This window comes from Saccopteryx bilineata, chromosome 5 (genome assembly GCF_036850765.1).
Source record: "Saccopteryx bilineata isolate mSacBil1 chromosome 5, mSacBil1_pri_phased_curated, whole genome shotgun sequence".
Lineage (NCBI taxonomy): Eukaryota > Metazoa > Chordata > Mammalia > Chiroptera > Emballonuridae > Saccopteryx > Saccopteryx bilineata.
This window is the reverse complement of record NC_089494.1, coordinates 56,967,875-56,990,310: the sequence shown is the minus strand read 5'-3', so window position 1 is coordinate 56,990,310 and position 22,436 is coordinate 56,967,875. Positions and strand designations below refer to the sequence as shown.

The 22,436-nt window shown below is 36.4% G+C and overlaps 1 protein-coding gene across 3 annotated transcripts in view; it reads right to left on the bottom strand.

Moving 5' to 3' along the window:
- The window catches only part of CCDC141 (coiled-coil domain containing 141), a 223,210-nt gene that overhangs the window by 151,337 nt on the left and 49,437 nt on the right, over positions 1 to 22,436 (bottom strand). For 2 of the 3 annotated variants that reach the window (XM_066281128.1, XM_066281126.1), the window contains exons 3-5: positions 20,768 to 20,959; positions 17,109 to 17,217; positions 9,023 to 9,276 (exon numbers count right to left, since the gene is read on the bottom strand). In XM_066281128.1, coding sequence (XP_066137225.1) covers positions 9,023 to 9,276; positions 17,109 to 17,217; positions 20,768 to 20,959 — 555 coding nt within the window. The remainder of the gene's footprint in view (positions 1 to 9,022; positions 9,277 to 17,108; positions 17,218 to 20,767; positions 20,960 to 22,436) is intronic. The other variant, XM_066281127.1, reaches the window with a different exon arrangement.

The following is a 22,436-nucleotide window of genomic DNA, read 5'->3' as shown; positions in this document are numbered from 1 at the left end:
AGATAGTTAATATTAGAAAATTAACTTTTATTTTACCATTCCTTGTGAACTCCCAATAAATAATAAATTAGCCTTTAAAGAAAGACCAGTCTTGACCTGAGCATGGTGGTAGAGGGAGGTTGGAATGAGAGAATGTGTAATATGCTGGGCCTTCACTTTTCTTTTCAGACGTAATGACAAAACTTGCTAATAATAATATAATAGTTACTATGTACCCATAACATTCTAAGCACTCGACCTAGAATCACTCACTTGATAATCTTAACAACGCTTTCAGGTAAATACACTATTATATCCACATTTTACAAAAAAAAAAAACCCTGAGCATCACGGAGCTTAAATAATTGCTCGGTTACTCAGCTGGTAAGTGGTGGAACTAGGATTTGAACACAGCCTATAATCTGGCCCCAGGATCTATACTTTTACAAGCCCACAGAGACAACAATTATCTTTATTAATGATTCCAGTGGCTGTCACTAGTGTTAGCAAGAGAAAATGTAATATGCTATGTTTTTAGATCAAAAGCCTAAATTTCATATTTAAAGGAATCATTAAATTATTTATTGATCTATTTTGTTAAAAATTAATATTTATTCTAATCATTATTATTAAATTTATTTTGGTTAAAGATGGATAGGAATGGAGTCTAAATGAAAGCCTAATTCTTGTATCCACAAGTACATTCTTAATTTTTAAAATTGATTTTGGGGGGAAGAAAAAGAGAGAGGGGAAAAAGAGAGATATTGATTTGTTATTCCACTTTTATGCATTCATTAGTTAATTCTTGTGTGTGCCCTGAATGGGGATCAAATCTGTAATTTTGGCCTATTGGGATGACATTCTAATCCACTGAGCTACCCAGGTAGGCCTTACAAGTGCATTCTTAGAGCCTTAATATATCTATTGCAGCCTCTGACAACTAGATAGTATGAAGAAGCTTCACCGTGTATAACAGTAATGCTAAACCCAGAGTAAAGAACATGGACTAGATGAGAAAAAATGAATAATTTGTAAGGTTTAACAAAGGAGAAGGAAGACAAGGAAACTAATATTTATTAATAACCTCTTAAAACGATAGGCTTTGTGCTACATGCCTTACATGTGCTATTTAATCCTTACAACAATTCTGTGAGTTGTGTTATTATTCCCAACTTAAAAATGAGATTAATTAAAACAATGAGATACCACAACACACCTCTCAGAATAGCCGAAGTCCAAGGCATTGATAACACCAGATGCTGGTGAGAAAGCAGAGCAACAGGAACGCTCACTCTTGCCAGTGGGAATGCAAAATGGTACAGCCACTTTGGAAGACAATTCGGCAGTTTCTTTTTTTTTTTTTTTTTTTTTTTTCTGAATCTGGAAACGGGGAGAGACAGTCAGACAGACTCCCGCATGCGCCCGACCGGGATCCACCCAGCAAGCCCACCAGGGGCGCCGCTCTGCCCCTCCGGGGCGTCGCTCTTTTGCGACCAGAGCCACTCTAGCGCCTGGGGCAGAGGCCAAGGAGCCATCCCCAGCGCCCGGGCCATCTTTGCTCCAATGGAGCCTTGGCTGTGGGAGGGGAAGAGAGAGACAGAGAGGAAGGAGGGGGGGGTGGAGAAGCAAATGGGCGCTTCTCCTATGTGCCCTGGCCGGGAATCGAACCCGGGTCCCCCACATGCCAGGCCGACGCTCTACCGCTGAGCCAACCAGCCAGGACTGGCAGTTTCTTATAAACATACTCTTACCATATATGATTCAGCAATTGTGTTCCTTGGTATTTACCCAAATGAATTAACAATTACTTCTAGGCCCTGGCTGGTTGGCTCAGTGGATAATATGTTGGCCCAGTGTATGGATGTCCCAGGTTCGATTTCCATCAGGGCACACATGAGAAGTGACCATCCACTTCTCCCCTCCTCCCTCTCCCCCTTCTCTGCCTCTTCCCTTCCTGCAGCCAGAGGCTCAATTGGTTCAAGCGTCAACCCCAGGCATTGAGGATAGCTCAGTTGGTAAGAGCATCAGCTTCAGGCACTAAAAATAGTTCAGTTGATTCAAGCATCAGCCCCAGCTTGATTGCCAGGTGGATCCTGGTTGGGGTGCATGTAGGAATCTGTCTCACTATCTCCCCCCTCTCATTTAAAAAAATATATTTCTAGACAGAAACATTTACATGGATACTTATATAGCAATTTTATTCATAATTGCCAAATCTTGGAATTAACCCAGGTATCCTTCAGTAGGTGAAGGGGAAAATATATAAACTGTGGTACATCCAGACAGTGGAATACTATTCAGTGTTAAAAAGAAATGAGAAATCAAGCCATGGGAAGCATGGAGAAATCTTAAATGCAAATTTCAATGCAAAATTATGCAATCTATCAATAAAATTGCTACATATTAGATTATTTCAATTATATGACATTCTAGAAAACACAAAACTATAAAGACAGTAAAAAGACCAGTGCTTGCCAAGAATTGAGGGAGAGAAGGATGACTAGGCAGAGCACGGAAGATTCTTAGGGCAGTGAAATTACTCTGTATGCTACAATGGTGATATATGTCATTACACATATTTTCAAACCCAAAGAATGCAAAGAGGTGGGCAAAAGTAGGTTTACAGTTGTTCATAAGAAAACTAATGCGATTAATAAATAACAACACAAGAACACACTGTATCTCATGTACTTACAACTGTAAATCTACCTTTTTAAACCTTAATGCAAACTATGGGCTTTGGGTGATAATGATGCATTAATGTAGGTTCATCAATTATAAAAAATGTACCACTTTTGTACAGAATGTTGATAGTGGGGGAGATTGTCCATATGTGGGGACAGGAGGTACTCTGTACTTTCTGCTGTGAATCTACTCAATTTTGCTGTGAATCTAAAACTACTCTTAAAACTAAAGTCTATGTAAACAAAGCATCTTCTCCCAAAAAAAGCATACACACCTCCCCAAAACGACGAGGATCCATAAGTTGGAGAACTCACGATGTCAGAAACCTTACTTTCGTCTTCATCTAGACATTTTTCTGTTTCCAGGGTTGGCAAGGTATCTAGATTTCCCTCAAGTATGTGACTGGGTTACAATGTTTATTCTGAATCTTCACATGACCCTCCCTCCCCTTCCCTTCCTTCCTTCCTTCCTTTACTATAGAGCATTCTAGTGGATGATTATTGCCATAGTAAAGGAGCAAGAAAGTAAAAATAAATGAGTAAAACTTAAATGCAGCTGTTCTTTCATTCTTTGGGAAATTGATATACATTGGGAAGCTTCTTTGATGAGCATTTTCTCTGCAGAGAGGTCTCTGTGTTAATCTGGATAAGAGAGGCAAGGGATACGTTCCAAGACCCCTGTGGATGCCTGAAACCATGGATAGTATGGAACTCTATACATATATACAGTTTTTTTCCCTATACATACATACCTAGGATAAAGTTTAATTCATAAATTAGGCGCAGTAAGAGCTTAACAACAATAATAAAACAGAACAATTATAACAATAATCCTGTAATAAAAGTTCTATAGATGTGGTCTCTCTCTCTCTCTCTCTCTCTCTCAAAATATCTTACTGTACTATACTCAGCCTTCTTCTTCCAATGATGTGAGATGATAAAAGGCCTTTCTAAGTGGAGAACATTGACTTTTTCACTTTATGGCATATTTGAATTGCCAGCATCACTACTCTTTGGCTTTGGGGCCATTATTAAGTAAAATGAGGGTGATTTGAATACAAGCGCTGCAATATTGTGACAGTTGTCTGACAGCTGAGATGACACTCTCTAACTTGCAGGTAGGATATATCACATGGAACATTGCATGTCCAGGGTTGCATGGTATGAGACTTCATCACACTATACAGTATGACATACAATTTAAAACTTATGAATTGCTTATCTTTGAAATTATAAAAAAAAATTTCATTTATATGAGGTGGTGGCAGGGAGGAGGAAATGGAGAGAGAGAGAGAGAGAGAGAGAGAGAGAGAAGCATCGACTTGTTTTTCCTCTTAGTTCTATTTAATTGTGCACTCATCTGGTGTGTGTCCTGACTGGCAATCAAACCCACGGCCTCAGCATGCCAGGACAATGGTTTATCCACTGAGCAACCTGGCCAGGGCTAATTTTGGAATTTTTGATTTAGTATTTTCAGGCGGCAGTTGACTACAGGTAACTGAAACCACAGAAAGTGAGACTACGGATGAGGAGGGACTACTGTAATCTACTTTGTAGGACAAGGTAAGAGGGAGGAGTTTAGTGTGTTCCTAGAAGCAGTAGAGACATGTGCTTGGGGTTATGAACTAAATAAAGAGAGGTAAGATGAAGGTTTCTTTAAAGATTTGTTCAGGATTAGAAAGGAGAGAGAGAGAGACAGAGAGGGACTGAGAGAGAGCCACAATGCACCCACCTAAGAGAGGGAGGACAAATAACTTTGGAAACAGGTGATTGATAAACAGTTTCAGAATGACTACTGTCCTGAGCGTTAATTCCCTTTGTTATGCCAGAATCATCAGTGAAACAGTATTGCATTGGACAATAGAACTCTGGGTATAGCAGGAATGTAAAGGAGGGGTAGGGGAGAGCTAACTTAGGGAGGGGCGTTGACAGCACATACAACAGAGACAGGACAGTGACTGGTGGTAGCCAAGGTCAAAGGGCTACAAGTGTCTTGTGACCTGGAGGGGGAGGTGACACAATATCAGTGGAATATATAACTAGAGGTCTCTGCTCTATGTTACCCACCCAGAGAGGCCTTCTTTGATTCCTTCTCTGGTTAGAGAGGACCGACACAAGTCAGAATTCATCGCTCTATATTTTTATTATAGCACTTATTATTGTTCACTCATTTACTGTATGTCTTTCTCATCACAGTGGGTCTCATTGGAGGTCATTTCTCCCCCCAGGAGACATTCACCAATGTCTGAAGTTATCTTCAGTAGCCACAACTGCAGTACATTCTACTGGCATCTAGTGGGGAGAGGTCAGGATGCTGCTCAACATCGGAGAGTGTACAGGACCGCCTCTCAAAAGGAATACCCTGGCACCAAATGTCAGTGGTGCTGAGGCTGAGAAACTGATTTAGAAGGAAAATTCCAAGAGGAAAAGAACTTTGCCTTGTGTGCTGCATACCCCTATTACTTATAATAGGACCAGTACGTAGTAGGTGCTCAGTATTAGTTGAAAGGTTGATTATTTTTTAAGTCCTCATCTTTTCCAGCTTGCAACGAGAACCAGCTTTTCTTAGATTCATATTTGCTCCCAGCTGTACATAAGTCTCTCTAATTTGGATCAGAGTAAGAATATATAACATATGAAGAGATCTTTTTCCAATGCATCCAGACCAGAGGACCTGCTTCCATATCATTTCTCTCTGAAAATTTTCTCTACTTAATCTATATATATATATAGATTAAGCATGGAATGGGGGCAGTTAGATATATTGCAATAAATATCCCACCTATTTGAGTTGGGGGTTTGCAAAGAGTTAGTTCTACCCACTCTTACCTTCAGGTGATTGGGACTCGGAATGAATGCAAGCATATTGACAAGTCATCCGAGCTGTGCCTGCAGTCAGGGTAATGAGCTCTAATAAGCCTGCAAACTCCCCATCCTCCCACCCCAATGCCCTCTAACCACTGAGCATTCAGCTAGAGGCCAAGGTCATATTTCTTCATTGGCACCAGACCATTTGTCTAAGAACATTATCTATATTTGACACTGATAGACATTTTCACTGACATTAGCAGCAGTCTAGTAGAATTTAGCACCATTACACCCTTCTAACTTTCAAGAAGATTGCAGTTAACATTTCAGAATTTCAAAGAAATGTCCCTAAAATAGTGACTAGGAAGGAAGTGAGAAAGAGAATCCAATAGCCATTTCAAAAATACTCATCTATATTCTCCCATTTGAGAAGAGAGAGAAAATGAAATGGAGAACATACTCAAACAAATAATAGATGAGAACTTCCCAAGCCTGTGGAAAGAACTAAAGCCTCAAATTCAAGAAGCAAACAGAATTCCGAGTTTTCTTAACCCCAACAAACCTACTCCAAAGCACATCATAATGAAATTGGCACAAACCAATGGCAAAGAAAAAATTCTCAAGGCAGCCAGGGAAAAGAAGAATACAACATATAAAGGAAGGCCCATTAGATTATCAACAGATTTCTCAGCAGAAACTCTACAAGCTAGAAGAGAGTGGACCCCAATATTTAAAGTCCTGAAAGAGAGGAACTTTCAGCCACGAATACTATACCCATCAAAGCTATCCTTCAAATATGAAGGAGAAATAAAAACATTCACAGATATAGAAAAGATGAGGGAATTTATCATCAGAAAACCCCCACTACAGGAATTACTAAAGGGGGTTCTCCAATCAGATACAAAGAACAAAAAAAAAACAAAGCCACAAGTAAAAGCTCCAAGAAGAACACAATAAAACCAAATTTAAACTGTGACAACAAAAAGAAAGGGAGGGGAGAGGATGGAGATTAACAGTAGCAATGGACGATGGAGTGCAAAAGTACTCACAAAATAGTGCGCTACAATGAACAGGGTAGGAACCCTTTTCATTACTTAATGGTAACTACCATTGAAAAAACCACCACAGAAGCACATGAGATAAAAAAAGATAGCAACAGAGGAAAGATGTATGGAATACAACCAAATAAAAACAAAAGATAGAAAAACAAAAGAGAAGGATCAAACAAGACACAAAACTAACAGAAAGCAATCTATAAAATGGCAATAGGGAACTCACAAGTGTCAATAATCACACTAAATGTAAATGAATTAAACTCACCAATAAAAAGGCACAGAGTAGCAGAATGGATTAAAAAAGAAAATCCAACTGTATGCTGCTTACAGGAAACTCATCTAAGTAACAAGGATAAAAACAAATTCAAAGTGAAAGGCTGGAAAACAATACTCCAAGCAAATAACATCCAAAAAAAAGCAGGCGTAGCAATACTCATATCTGATAATGCTGACTACAAGACAGCAAAAGTACTCAGAGACAAAAATGGCCATTTCAATAATGGCTAAGGGGACACTGAATCAAGAAGACATAACAATTCTTAATATATATGCACCAAACCAAGGAGCACCAAAATATATAAGACAGCTACTTATTGACCTTAAAAGAAAAACTGACAAAAATACAATCATACTTGGAGACCTAAATACACTGCTCTAGATCGGTCATCCAAACAGAGAATCAACAAAGATATAGTGGCCTTAAACAAAACACTAGAGAACCTGGATATGATAGACATCTACAGGACATTTCATCCCAAAGTGACTGAGTATACATTTTTCTCCAGTGTACATGGATCATTCTCAAGAAATGACCATATGTTGGGCCACAAAAACAACATCAGCAAATTCAGAAAAATTGAAGTTGTACCAAGCATATTTTCTGATCATAAAGCCTTGAAACCAGAATTCAACTGCAAAAAAAGAGGAAAAAAATCCCACAAAAATGTGGAAACTAAACAACATACTTTTAAAAAATGAATGGGTCAGCAAAAGCAGTGATAAGAGGGAAGTTCATATCACTTCAGGCATATATGAACAAACAAGAGAGAGCCCAAGTGAACCATTTAACTTCACACCTTAAGGAACTAGAAAAAGAAGAACAAAGACAACCCAAAACCAGCCGAAGAAAGGAGATAATAAAAATCAGAGCAGAAATAAATGAAATAGAGAACAGAAAAACTATAGAAAAAATTAATAGAACAAGAAGCTGGTTCTTTGAAAAGATCAACAAAATTGACAAACCCTTGGCAAGACTTACCAAGGAAAAAAGAGAAAGAACTCATATAAACAAAATCCAAAATTAAAGAGGAGAAATCACCACAGACACTGTAGATATACAAAGAATTATTGTAGAATACTATGAAAAACTTTATGCCACTAAATTCAACAACCTAGAAGAAATGGATAAATTCCTAGAACAATACAACCTTCCTAGACTGAGTCAAGAAGAAGCAGAAAGTCTAAACAGACCTATTAGTAGAGAAGAAATAGAAAAAAACCATTAAAAACCTCCCCAAAAATAAAAGTCCAGGCCCTGACGGCTATACCAGCGAATTTTATCAAATATTCAAAGAAGACTTGGTTCCTATTCTACTCAAAGTCTTCCAAAAAATTGAAGAAGAAGCAATACTTCCAAACACATTTTATGAGGCCAACATAACCCTCATACCAAAACCTGGCAAGGATGGCACAAAGAAAGAAAACTACAGACCAATATCTCTAATGAATACAGATGCTAAAATACTAAACAAAATACTGGCAAACCGAATACAACAACATATTAAAAAAATAATACATCATGATCAAGTGGGATTCATCCCAGAATCTCAAGGACGGTTCAACATACGCAAAACGGTTAACGTAATACACCATATCAACAAAACAAAGAACAAAACCACATGATCTTATCAATAGACGCAGAAAAGGCTTTCAATAAAATACAACACAATTTTATGTTTAAGACTCTCAACAAAATGGGTATAGAAGGAAAATATCTCAACATGATAAAGGCCATATATGATAAACCATCAGCTAACATCATATTAAATGGCACTAAACTGAAGGTTTTCCCCCTTAAATCAGGAACAAGACAGGGTTGTCCACTCTCTCCACTTTTATTTAATGTGGTACTAGAGGTTCTAGGCAGAGCAATCAGACAAGACAAAGAAATAAAAGGCATCCACATTGGAAAAGAAGAAGTAAAGGTATCACTTTTTGCAGATGATATGATCCTATACATTGAAAACCCCAAAGAATCCACAAAAAGACTAATAGATATATTCTCCCATTTATATAAATATAATCAATGTTTTAATGAGAGAAAATAAAGGTATTTGTTGTAATATTACTTGCTTGAGAGAATAACATGGTAGTTTGGACCAACGGCCAAAGATTTTACCATCACAACTGAGAAACTGTCCCAAGAAATAACTGGTCCACATAATAATCAAGCTTTATTAGTTGAGGTCAGGATACTGTCAGTGCCCATTGGATTACCTGATTTTCTTGTTGGCCCCACTCACATATCTGCAGAACCTGACTCAATTCCTGCCGCTGTTGCTTCAGGTAGTTGTCTAGCTGCCGTCTCCTGTCTTGTAGAAGTTCAAGAAGACTGTCGATCTTCAGGCAGCTATTGTGAGCACCCTGAATCAACTCGGGATTTACATTAGGTCCGTCACACTTGAATTTTTCTATGAAGTCAGTAAGCTGTTGACTTTTATTTAGAAGGGCTAGAGATCGTTCTAAGAGTTCTAGAAGGAAATTAGAAGAACAGAATAGTGATATGAGCAAGTTTCTTTATAGTAATATTTGGGCTTTTCATATAATTTAAAAAATATATAACCTTCAAACTAAAATAAGGAATTTAAATATGTACAATACAACTGATTAAATACCTTAGTCTAACAATTACTATAACACTAACAGCCAAGTGATAGGATACTTACTATATATATGTAGTGATAGCATAATTCAGTATGGAGAATAGCAAGACTGTGGGATCAGAGCACTGGTCCAGGTAGTTTTTAGCCATCTGATACTGGTTAGGTGCCTACTTTCCTTCGAACATTCTATATTCTGGGGTGATTAACTAAAGCTGTTTAAAGGCTAATTAATGTTTATAGTGACCAAACAAGAACTTAATGACTGTGGTGGCTAGGGCCCCAGATGCCAGGGCCTATGGCAAGGTAGAAAATGCAGGAGCAGTCTGACAGGATCAGCTGTCACCGGTTCTGACCAACTGTTGACATGAGAAAATAATGGGTTGATAGAACGTACATTTTTAAAACAATTATAAATATAGATCTTTATATGAAAGTTTCTGATTTTAAATGTTCTTAATTTGTATTTTTCATTAAAAATACTGAAGGATAAATAAAATACATTCCTCTGTCAAATGGGCCACCAGTTTGTACCTTCTGGAGTGAATAGGATCATGGTTTGGGTAGCATCTTGTAGAAATGCAAGTTTAAATGTAAAATCAAGGGATCACCCAGGGAAAGAGTATAAAGGGGGGAGTTGGAAACAGCACTTTGGGAAGCAACCCCACTTGAGGATTAATTGGAGAAGTCAGACAATTGTCCACTTTCAATGAGCCAGAAACCAAGGATTCATCCATGATACTTTCTCCTCCCTAACTCCACCAATATCAACACCTATCAATTTCACCCTCTATTTCCTGCATCTGTCTACTTTTCTCCACCCCCACTACAAAAATCATCACCTGTTGCCTAAGCTTCTCCAGCTGCCTCTTAATTACATCCCTTCTCTAGTACATTGATCCATTCTCTAGATTATTAGTCAGAGAGATTTTTTCCAAACACACTATGTGTCACACACACACACACACACACACACACACACTTTAAACAATGGTTACTCATTGCCTTAGAATTAAGGACAGAACCCTTGTCATGATTTCATGTCTGACATGGTCTGGTCTCTCCCTTACCTTTCAGATTGTCTCAATCTCTCCATCCTTTATCTCTATCTTTTTAAATACCTCATACATGCTATTCTCCTTCCTGCCCAGAACTTTTCACTGTGTCTTCTGCCTTCTCCACCTTTATTCTACTGATACTTCAAGTCTTGGTCAATTGTCAGTTCTTCAAAGGACAAATAAGACAGAATCAAATACCCCGATTACATGTTCTCATAGCACAATATTCCTGATATTACCAGCTCTTATCACAGCTATAGTTTTATATTATGTGTTGGGTTAGTTGATTAATCTCTGTCTTTGCCAACAGGCTCCAGTGTAATACAAGGACAGAGACCATGACTGTATCCCCAGCACCTAGTATCATGATTAGCACAGGAAAGATGTTCAACTCCAATAGAATGCTTGAATGAGATTAAATGTAGTAAAAGAGGGAGAAGAATTAGGGAATAGAGATCAACAGTCTTCCAGAGATGTAAAAAAAATAAGGACATTGAAAAGATTTGGGGGTTTGTGATGGGTAAATGATACAAAGAGAAGCCAAGTTACCAGGTTGAGAAGCGGGAGGGAAGAAAGTGATGAAGTGAAATCAACAAGACAGAAATCTTTGAAATATTTCTTTTTAGAAGAAAAAAAAAGAATATCAGCTTTTTATTGTTTGGATGAAAACTGTGAAAAACATCCAGAGGGTAAGTACATTAGCAAACATCACACTGAGAAATGGACTAACCATACCCACTATCCTGTGGCATTCTACTCTGGCATTCTAACACTGGGCAGTAAACTACACAGCAATGATTATGCTGCAGTAGTTGGGCAGGCTACCTCTTTTAACTGACAATTGGAGAGCTGAAAGAAAGAATGAGATAAGTGAAGATACTGTGAAGAGATATCTTGAGATGAAAAGGAAAGAATTTGAAGTGTTTTTGCCATATGACCTAATCTGTCTCATAAGGTAACAAATGATGCTGTCTGCTCTGAGTGAGGCCGCTGCACTGGGCAATCTGATCTGGAGTCAACAACACAAGAAACAAACAACGAAAACAACCACAGACCTGAACCAGGATAAAAGGTGGTACCCCATCAAAGAGAATAGGAAAAGTCAGAGTGAACATTAACATTTAGAGTAAATCACTTAAACAAGGAAATGGAAGTGGATGTGAACAAGACAAGAAGGATGAGTAAGGAAAAAGTCTATTGCCTAGAACAGGTTCTTATGTGGAAGCAAAAAACCAAAAAAAAAAAAAAAACAAACCACCAAAAACAAAAAAAAACTGCAGGAAAAAAGTGAAAATTGTTTTTTTCTATCAAAGAGTTTTAATTTGTATAACCTTACTGTACTATTCAATATCACTAATTATATATATAATGTATATGGATATGTCACACTTAGTATGGGCAGGTGCAGGGTTTCCAATAGTATTTCTTTTCTTTCTTTCCATTACTAGCTCTTACACACTAGACTTTTCAATGAGAAAGAGAAGCATAACTTTAGGTGCTTAGATACTGACAGTGGAGTAAGCCAACCTGTTCTGGCCCCTACAAAATACATATAATTAGCCAAAATTTCCATTTGCAATCTTTTTTTAGTTTCTGTTTCAACTTCTGCCAAAATAGTATAACTACTACTACAGTATCACCAGCATGCAGCCTCTTGAGCCAAAGTTAACCTGTAAAATGTACCCAGGCTAAAATAAGTCTGTCGTGGCTAACAAGGTAGTCATTAAAGTGGGCACATTCTCCTCTCAGTTCCCTCTGTCAGTGCCTTCAGCTCTTCCTCTGTCAGTTTCTCAGACTTTACGTTCATATTGTTTATGCTTTTCTGAATATTTATTCCTTCAGTTGACCATACAAAGTGCTGTATTTTTTTCTAAAGGCTAAACTATCTAGATATAGCATGACCTTCAAGAAATACAAAATCTCTATAGTGCATTTATTTTAAAGATTGTACATTCTGCATTTACAAAACCCTACTTACTGACATAATACTTTATAAAGTAAGGCTAATAAATATTTAAGAAATTTTAATTATTTTGTCATTATATCTAGAAAAGTAACATTAAAGTATATTTTATATGAATACCTATACAGTTTGCCATAATTACTAAGTATAAATATCCAATTCAAGATGGATAAATAAAGAATGTATACAAGTTAAGTAAATTGATAGCTTACTAAACAATCTTTCCAAGTAACAAGGTCACAGCTTTGGCACTGAGAGCATGGGTTATGTTTCTACCTAACACATTTTTAAATATTCCAAATATTTCTCTATGGAATGGTGTTTCTTAAGCTTATTCAATGAGCATTTTCAAATATACACAAAAGTAGACATAATAGTATAATGGACCCCAATGAACCTATATCTCAGCTACGTATAAGATATATATAACTTCTAAGAACAAGGAAATATTAATGTGAATGTTCCTGCAAGGAAGCGTCTTATGTATGTTTATTTTAAGAAACCACTGGAAAGCTGGAGGGTTGAATTGTGATCCTTCAGCACTTAGAAGCAATTTTCTTCTCCTCAATGTCTCTATAGTACCTTGTTTATTACTCAAGTTTCTATCATTCTATCCTGTCTTACATTGGAATTAAATACAAATAACACTCAGTAAACATACTTTGGGCTGGATGTTATTCTAAATCCTGGAGATTCAGTGATATACTAATCCCTGCCCTCCAGAGTCTCACAATTTGGTGATAGAGAAAAATAAGGAAATAAATTATTACTGCAATGTGTGCTGGGTGGTACAGCAGAGAGACCCACAGAACCACAGAGGGAACTCACCAGTAAATGCACTCATGTTCCACCAAATTGTAGGCTTCCTGAGGACAAGGGCCATGTAATCTGCTGACACATGACTCTAGGTTTCTCTTCTGGCATGGGTTCAAAAAATATTCTTTAATTACGTGTTGTGGAATTGAGGGCAACCAGAATGGTAAGTGGTCTGAAAACTATGCTTTTTGTAAAACACTTTAGGCATGTTTTATCCATAGAAGAGAAGACTGGAGAGGACATATTAGTTTTTAACTATGTGAAGGATTGTCATGTGGAGGAGAGAAGAAACTAATACTGTAACATTCCAAAGGGCAGGAACTTCAATCCACTCATCCTGGTTCTGATTTCACAATGTTACAGAATAAGTTTCTAACACGCAATTAACAGCCTTGGCAATGGTGAATAAAGAAAAATCATAGATGAAATTAACTGAAATAAAATGAATATTAAGATCTGACCAGTGGTGGCACAGTGGATAGAGAGTCGACCCGGGATGCTGAGGTTTTGGTTCAAAACCCTGAGGTCAACAGCTTGAGCACAGGTTCACCAGCTTGAGTGTAAGATTGCTGGCTTGAGTGTGGGATCATCGACATGATCCTATGGTTGCTGGCTTGAGCCTAGAGGTCACTGGTTTGAAGCTCAAGGTCGCTTCTTGAGCCTAAGGTTGCTGGCTTCAGCAAAAGGTCACTGGCTCTGCTGGAGCCCCTTGGTCAAGGCACATATAAGAAGCAATCAATGAACTAAAGTGACGCAACTACAAGTTAATGCTTCTCATCTCTCTCCCTTCCTGTCTTTCTCTATCTCTCTCTCTCTCTCTCTCTCTCTCTCTTGCTCTCACTCTCACTAAAAAAAAAAAAAAGAATATTAGGAATATGCTTGATTACAATTTTTACAATTACATTATTAACCTTTGTCCCTCTAAAATTCACATTTTGTGCTACTCATGATCAACATTTCAGAATCTTAATAGAATTGTTAGTGGCTTTTATATTTTATTGAAATATAATTGTCATAATAACTTTTAGCTATACATCATAGCAATTTAATATTGATATGCATTACAAAATGTCACCATAATAAGTCTAGTTTTCATACAAAGTTATTATAATATTATTGGCTATATTCTCTAAGTTGTACATTTACCTAATACAAGCTCTGAAAGCAACCCAAGTGTCTATCAACAGATGGATGGATCAAAAAGACATGGTGTATATATTCAATGGAATATTACTCTGCCAGAAAAAGAATACAATCTTGTCATTTGCCAGAAAGGGGAGGGGCTGGGGTAGAAGACATAGTAAAGGGGATTGAGAGGTATAACTTTCCAGTTATAAAATAAATAAGATATAGATATATTTTAAATGTAATAAATTTAAAAGTAATAAATATTGCTATGGTATGAATGTTTGTATTTCCATAAAATTCATATGTTGAAATCTTACTACCCAATATGAAGGCATTAGGAGGTGAGGTTCTTGGTAGGTGATTAGGTTATGAGGGTAGACCTTTATGAACAGTATTAGTTCTCTTATTGAAAGAGATCTCGCCCTGACCACATAGCTCGGTTGGCTAGAGCATCATGCTAAATAAAGCACAGAGGTTGTCAGTTCGATCCCCGGTCAGGACACATACAGGAACAGATCAATGTTCCTGTCGTCTCTGTCTGTCTCTCTCCCTCCTTTCCTCTCTCTCTAAAATCAATAAAATACACATTAAAAAAAAAAAAAGAAAGAAAGAGATCTCACAAAGCTTCCATCTCCCTTCCCTATATGGGGAAACAAGGAGGAATCTGCAAGCTGGACGATGGCCCTCACCTGACCACGCTGCACTCTGATCTCAGACTGCCAGCCTCCAGAGGTGTGGGAATTGATGTCTGTTATTTATAAGATTTTCATTATACCAGTCTGAATGGACTGACAGATACAAAGTCCTCAACTGAAAATCAGAATTTTGTCCTTGAATATAAGTTTTAAATTAGCTAATCTTAATCAGATCCCACTGAACCAGTTGTCTAACAAATTTCATCTACTCCCATTTTATGAAAACAAAGCCCCTGAAGCCACCACCACTGGATATATCTGGGAGCCAGATTATACTGCCCAGAGTTCCCTGAAGTCCCTGTGCTTTAAGTATCACATAGAGGAACACAAAAATGTCACAATAAATGTGCCATCCGGATAGAGGAATATTTTGTCATCACAAAAGTCAACTATGTTTCCTGTCTTCTGCTAACATTTTCATTCATCTTTTCAGATTAAAAGAAGGCCTGGTGGATACTTGCAGACTGTACCAGTTAAAGGCAGGACACTGGTTCCACAGTTAGCTGGATGCCAGGGCACGGAGTCTAAGGCCTCCAAACAAAGAAGCATGTACCCATATAAACTGGCTCCTTGTGCCACAGATCCCAATAACTCTGAAGGAGCCAACAATAACAAAACAGCATTAAGGCTACATTCCCTTTCCAGTTACAACCTAAAATATTTATGAAAAGGTCCCTACTTTTACAACCCCTTTCTGGAAAACACCTGCATGTGATTGCCTCAGTACTGAACCTCTCAACTGAAGCATCAGTCACTGCTAGGTTTCCACAGGGAAAATGGCTGCGTATGACCACGTTGGCTGGATAAAGACTAAATTGAGACTACAGAACCCATCTCAGTGACCTGGACTTTCATTCACTTTCCAATACCCTATGGGGAATTTGAAGTGATTCTCTTCTTCCTCTTTGGGCCCAGCTAGATAGCTGCCGTTGTACGAAAATGAGTAGGCCGCTGCTTTAATACTGTTATTTTTGATGCTGCTTGTAATCCCTGTCAGTGATAGGTCCTAAAGAGCAACCATCAGTTAGAATTACATCTATACATGTGGTAGCATCTAATAAAAATTTACACAGGAAAGATTGAGTGCTTTAATCATTAAGTTTAAGGGAAATAATGATAATGATCTATTATCTAGGGAAATAATGATAATGATCTGTTATCTAGGGACCCCTTGGAAAGTGACAGAAACACAAAATCTGTTCAAGGCTTTAAAAAACACCTTTTGCCCCTGTCCAGCATGATCAAATTGGTCAACCTGGAAGCTGAGTTAGAACTGTGAGAAATGGGTGCAACCACCCATTGATACCCAGTTCTGTTTGGCAGGAATAATTAGAAAAATACATTAGAAAGAAAAGAAGTGTTGGTACTATCTAACCTGCTTCCACAGAAAGAGATTACAGTAATTGCCTATTCTTTCACAAATGCCTTCCGTACTACAATTCTGCCCACCCCAAATTCTGCTGGAAAAGGACTAGCATACAAATCGTTGGTTAACAATGAGACTATCTTTACAGTGGTTCAGAGATAAGTGAAAGTCTTATTAGATTTTTTAATCTGAAAAAAATTTCACTACTCTTTTTTTTTTAACTATGATAGTAAAAGAGGAATTTTTTTTTTTTTTATCCAGAACTGCCATTTAAAGACTGACCTCCATTTACTATACCTGAGAAGAAAGATTCACTGAATCCAACCATTTATTTCTTGGTGATCCACCAGATGCCAGCATCTTGCTACATGCTGAGTATACACAGGTGAACAAGGTGAAAATGGCCCCTGTCCTCAGAAACCACAGTCTGGTGGATTCAGTAACTCTCAGAGTTATCATGACCTTCCAGGGGCTGTTCCTCTACCACCTCCTTAGAACCATTTACAACTGCTTCCTTCTTGCAGAAGATGAGCAAGAAAAGAGCTTTCTTTAACCTTTCTTGGAACGAGTTGAAGCATGCATACATAATCAAAACTACACTATAATACATGAGCATTCTCACATTAACATCTTTAAATTTTTTTAAAGCTTCTGTGAGGAGTAAACATATTGCTTGCCTTTGGTATGACGTTCATGAAGCTGAAGAAGTGATTTTAAGGCCTCGGCACTCTCAAACTCCTGAGTGTTCTGGAGGAAATCTTCAGCTTGGTCTATTTTAATGGCAAACTACAACAGAAATACAGGGGAAAGACATTTGAAAAAAATAAAACTCAATATGTCACTGTTAGATGATTTTTATGAACTAATGGCCTTGCTGACTGTATGTGGTTGTGTCTATGTGAGGATGTGTGTTTGTGTGAGCATGTGCTGGCTTAGGGTGTCTGTGTGAGGGAGTGCGTTCACATGCAGTCAACTTACCAGCACCAAAGCAAGAACTTTTTTCTCATTTGTCTGCATTCCTTTCATGCCTGGAAATATGTCATGTATGGTGAAATAAGCCAACTTGTTTACTATTCAAATGTCTATTATTAAAGTTTTCAGATAAAATTTCCGTGTTCTACGTAATGAATACGACCACTTTTAACATTATAAGGGAGTTTGGCAAAGAATCACCAGAAAGTTTGCTGGGAAAAAACAACTAACCAGTGATGACATAATTATATAAGTAAATTTGACTTAAGAATCCATTTGGAGGGAAGGTTGAAATATAGTTTTTTCCTCTATAATTAGATCTAGAACTGAAAAATGTATATAATTTAACCCTATTTCTAAACTTGATCTTAGCCAAAAGGCCAGGAAGATTGCAATGTCAAATCCTATTTCTACGCAAAGCAAATATATATATATATTTGTACAGAAAGATGTCTGAGAGCTCTGAAAAGTTATACACTGAAAGGTTACATTTATGAGAAGGAATGGGATTAAGTATGGGTGAAAGGAGGTAAAAGTTTAGTTTTTAAATCTATAATTTGTAATTTTCTTTGCATTTTTAAAAATAATTTTACGCATTATTTATATAAATAAAAATGAGCTTTGATGCAGCAAGAATGGAAAATGGAAAATTTCTCCTCTGTTTCAAAATAAATAAATAAATAAGAATAGCAATTTGACACCCTAGAGGGTGGGCAATACGAACTATCTCGTTCTTTGTGCTTCTCCATGAAGGAAGTATAGAAAGGAGATACTTAAAATAATGCTAAAATTCTCCGGGGAACTACTCTTAGAAACACATTTTAGAAAAAGGTAAGACATATTTAGTTATGTTAGTACAGTATATTCATAGTAGCAGACAAAGAGCTGGTTTGTTTTTAACACTAAGAATCAAAGATAACTATCATAGTTTATAACAGCATTTTAATCAACATGTTCACCTTTGGATCGAGTATAGAATAAACTCACAAAGGCATAGTATCAGTGAGAAAAACAAAAGCCTATCACAGTACTTGTCTTCTTTTCCAAGATTTTCCAAACTCTCATTTTAATAGTAGTGATTTTTAATATTTTTATAACTATTTGATTATAAAATTTGTGTTATGATTGCTATGATAGTGATATAAGACCAGTTATAAATGGCATGGGATAATGAGAGACTAATGAGCATGTCTCCTTGTGAAATGCATAGAAGTCTTCCACCATCCTGTTAGAACAACCTTATGGACACTTGCCATTGTCACTTAGGGACAATGTTTCCTAATTGAAGCACTATGTTTGAGAAGAGAAAAACTTTTTTGATGGTTAAGTCTATGAACAAAAAAACTGTCCTTTAATAATTATCTACCATGCAAAAAGAAATCTTGAATGCATACTTGTATTTCTAAAGAACTCATGAATGCACATAGTTCAATAAGGGAATTCTATCCACATAACATTTACATCTTTAATTCACTCCATTTCTAATAACTGATGTTAAAGGCATTCTTTGAGCAGAACCTTCAAAGAAAAAAAAATTAAAACCCTGTAGATTATTTGTTCTTTTCCTTTAGAACATTACAAATAACTTTTGTAGTCACTATATTCAGCTAGTTATTTGACATTGTAAATATTTTTAAACAATTTGACTCAACAATAGCTTCCCTAAAATACTATTAATTTTTAACTTTCTTTTCTCCAATTTTCTTCTTACTATAGCTTGTATAGGATAGAAATGGTAATGGGACATTTTTCAAAATCCCTATTCTTAATGTCATTCTCTTTTTTAAAAAATCACTAATGAAAATCATTTTGGCAAACTAAAGTGGCAGGGCAGATCATGTAGGAGTTTGCCTTAAGCTAAGTATGAAGTAGTCTACAAAATTGGAAGCAGAATAATACAAGAAACAGTTAGTCATTTCACTAGGAATCCAAGTTCTGGGTGAATTTTGGTTGGGTCAGTACTTCCTTTTATCTTATTTAGTATCTGGAAGTAATTTCTCATAGAGAAAATCAGTTAGCTTTAATGTTATGACACAGTGAGAAACAAAATGGAGGCTAATATTTGAAAGAAGTTAATTTCCTGTGCTCAAATGAGCTGAATTTCAAGGGCATTTGGCAACTATATCTCACTTACTAGGATGGAATAAATCAGGTGTATCTATAATTTGACTTCCGTAGGTATATTTCACCTGGTTGTTTCTTTTTAGAAAAGAAAACTATGCGTAGAACTTCTTAAGATGATCTGTAGAATGAATTGTAAGTTGCACTTCCATGTTCAAATTGTGGAAAACAAACCTTGAAACTTACACTAAGGTTTTTGCTCCTCCTTTGTACTTTTAACCGAGTTCATGACGCATGAGACTGTCTACCCCAGTTTTTATGTTCTATTACTAATCTTCTTTCCTTCATTATTTTAAATTTAAGTCCTGAATTTTCAGTTTGGAAATGTCATATTTTTTAAAGCTTGTGCTTTATCATAATGAAGTGGTGATCTCACATGAAAATGAATGTACTGCCACTTGACAGGGAAGTTAAAAGTGAAATTTCCAATAACCTTCTTCTACAAAACATAATATCTCTTTTGATGATTTTCTGTGAGTCTCATATGTTAAAATGGGAATCTCAAAAAAATTGCAGAATTTAAGAAAATCACAGGGGAAATGACCTTTTCCTTCGCTTACATTTTAAAGAGTTCGAACTATAGAAGCTCAACTATACGCCTTAGAAAAGTACTCTATAAAATGCTAGGTTTACAAGTCATACATTTCAAGGACTATTCTGCAATTTCCTTTGCATAAGCAACAGAACTTTTAGTCAACAGCTTTTAATCAATACCACCATTACTAGTAATCCCATAATCAGGGTAACTTTTTGATTTAATAATTATATTACTGTCTTCTACAGAGAGAAATATATCATAATGACTTATAAGTAAGAGTTCCCATTTTTACTTAATATTTTACTTCATTTTAATGAACTGTATTAAGTTCTTTTGTTTAAAATATTAAAATTTTGGCCCTGGCCAGGTAGTTCAGTTGGTTAGAGTGTCATCCTGATATGCCAAGGTTTTGGGGTTGATCCCCTGTCAGGTCACATATAAGGATCAACCAGTGAATGCATGAACAAGTGGTACAATAATTGATGCTTCTTTCCCCCTGGTTTCCTCTCTCTCTAAAATAAAGAAATTAAAATATTAAAATTTCACCTTTGGCAATCAAAAATTAAATGTGGTATACATATAATCTTGGTTATCCTGCCATTTTTGAACCAACTGCAATATCTGTTTGTAGAATAAAACATTTTCAGGAATGCTGTTTATTTGCTCTGATATTGAGATGGGAGAAGTTTTTATAAAAATACAAACCTCCAGGGCACTTTCAAAAAATTCAGAGGTCAACCCAAGGAGATCCCTTCTTCTTTCAAGCATGGAGACCAGGGCTGCCCATGCTTCACCCAGGGTGTCAGCCATGGCATCATATACCTGACTCTGATCCTTGTTTTCTTCAGCTGTCTTGTCTGCTTCCTGCAAGAGTTCCCACACTCGATCTTCCAAAGCCTAAGATCAAGGAAAAAAGAGGTATAAGGCAGAGAAACCTAAGTCCAAGGGAAGAAGAAGAAGAAGAAAAAAAAAACCAGGTGTAAAGCAGACTGCCACTGAATGTAAGAATATAGGATCACATTTTAAACACTTGGATATTTGAAATTGTATGTGGTCTAGGTAAGTCTAGAAGAGAATTTATAAACTCAAACTGCTATGCAGGCAGGCAGATCAAGCAGGCAGTATGGAGTGGTGGAGATTGTGGTAAACCGGGGAGCATGCCAGAAGAAAGGCATTCCCATTTAAATATTGTTCAAACACTAGAGATGTAGCAAAAGTACATATCCCAGGGGTACAGAATATTGTGTTAATCTTACATTTAAAGAAAATTAATTTGAACACTTCCAGAATAGTGTGCTAAAGAAAAAAAACAAATGAGACATGAAGCCATTAAAACTTACTTTTCATTCTAAATAATTGTTGTTAATATGTTTGTAAACTTAATATAGGTAAATATTAAGACTAGGTTTTTGGAAGAATATTCATAATGTGAAAATGAGAATATCTGTAACGAACATTACAGATTGAACAAAATATGGATGATTAAGGAGAATATGTGCTCACATAATTGTCTGAGTTGGGCCTGGAGGAAGACCCCACAGATTCTGTTCTATTATTGAAGTTGGCACAAAAAATAAAGGCACAAATTAAAAAATATAATAGACTAAAAATAATATGAATAAGTTCCAAAATATCAGCAGAAAGGGGACTAAAATGATATAAAACAAAACAGAACAAAAGAAATAATAGCACATTTATCAGGATATAAAATACAAAACATAAAGCTAGGAATATGGTTAAATATTAGATAACACCAAAAAATTGGATGAGTCAACTTTTTTAATTAAAAGACAAACATCAGATCAAGTAAAAAGAAAAATTCAATTAACTTATATTTGTTAGAGTTGCTCCTTAAGATGAAGATGTAACTTTTGAAAATAGATGAGTTGTATACGGCAAAGAAGGACTATGAAAACTAAAGCAGGATTAGCAATATAAATCTCAAATTAAAAATGGAAACAAAATCATTGAGATTAAAAATGGCATTTTATATTAACAAATAGTACAATCCCCAGTAAAGATAAGGCTCTCATGAACCTTTATATTTATGGCATTGAAATATTTAAAATAGACATACCTAGTCAGACCATAATGCAATAAAAGTAGAAATAAACAATGAATGGTCCAGATAATAAAACAAATCTCATAGAATATTTAAAATAACACTGTAAAAAATAATAATTCTCCCTGCCTGGATAGCCTGGTAGATTTAGCATTGTCCGGAAACGCAGAGGTTGCCAGTTCAATCCCCGGTCAGGGCACATACTGGAACAGATTGATGTTCCTGTCTCTCTCTCTCTCTCTCTCCCTGCCTTTCTCTCTCACTAAAATCAATTAATAAAAATTTAAAAAATAATTCCTCAATCAAATGGAG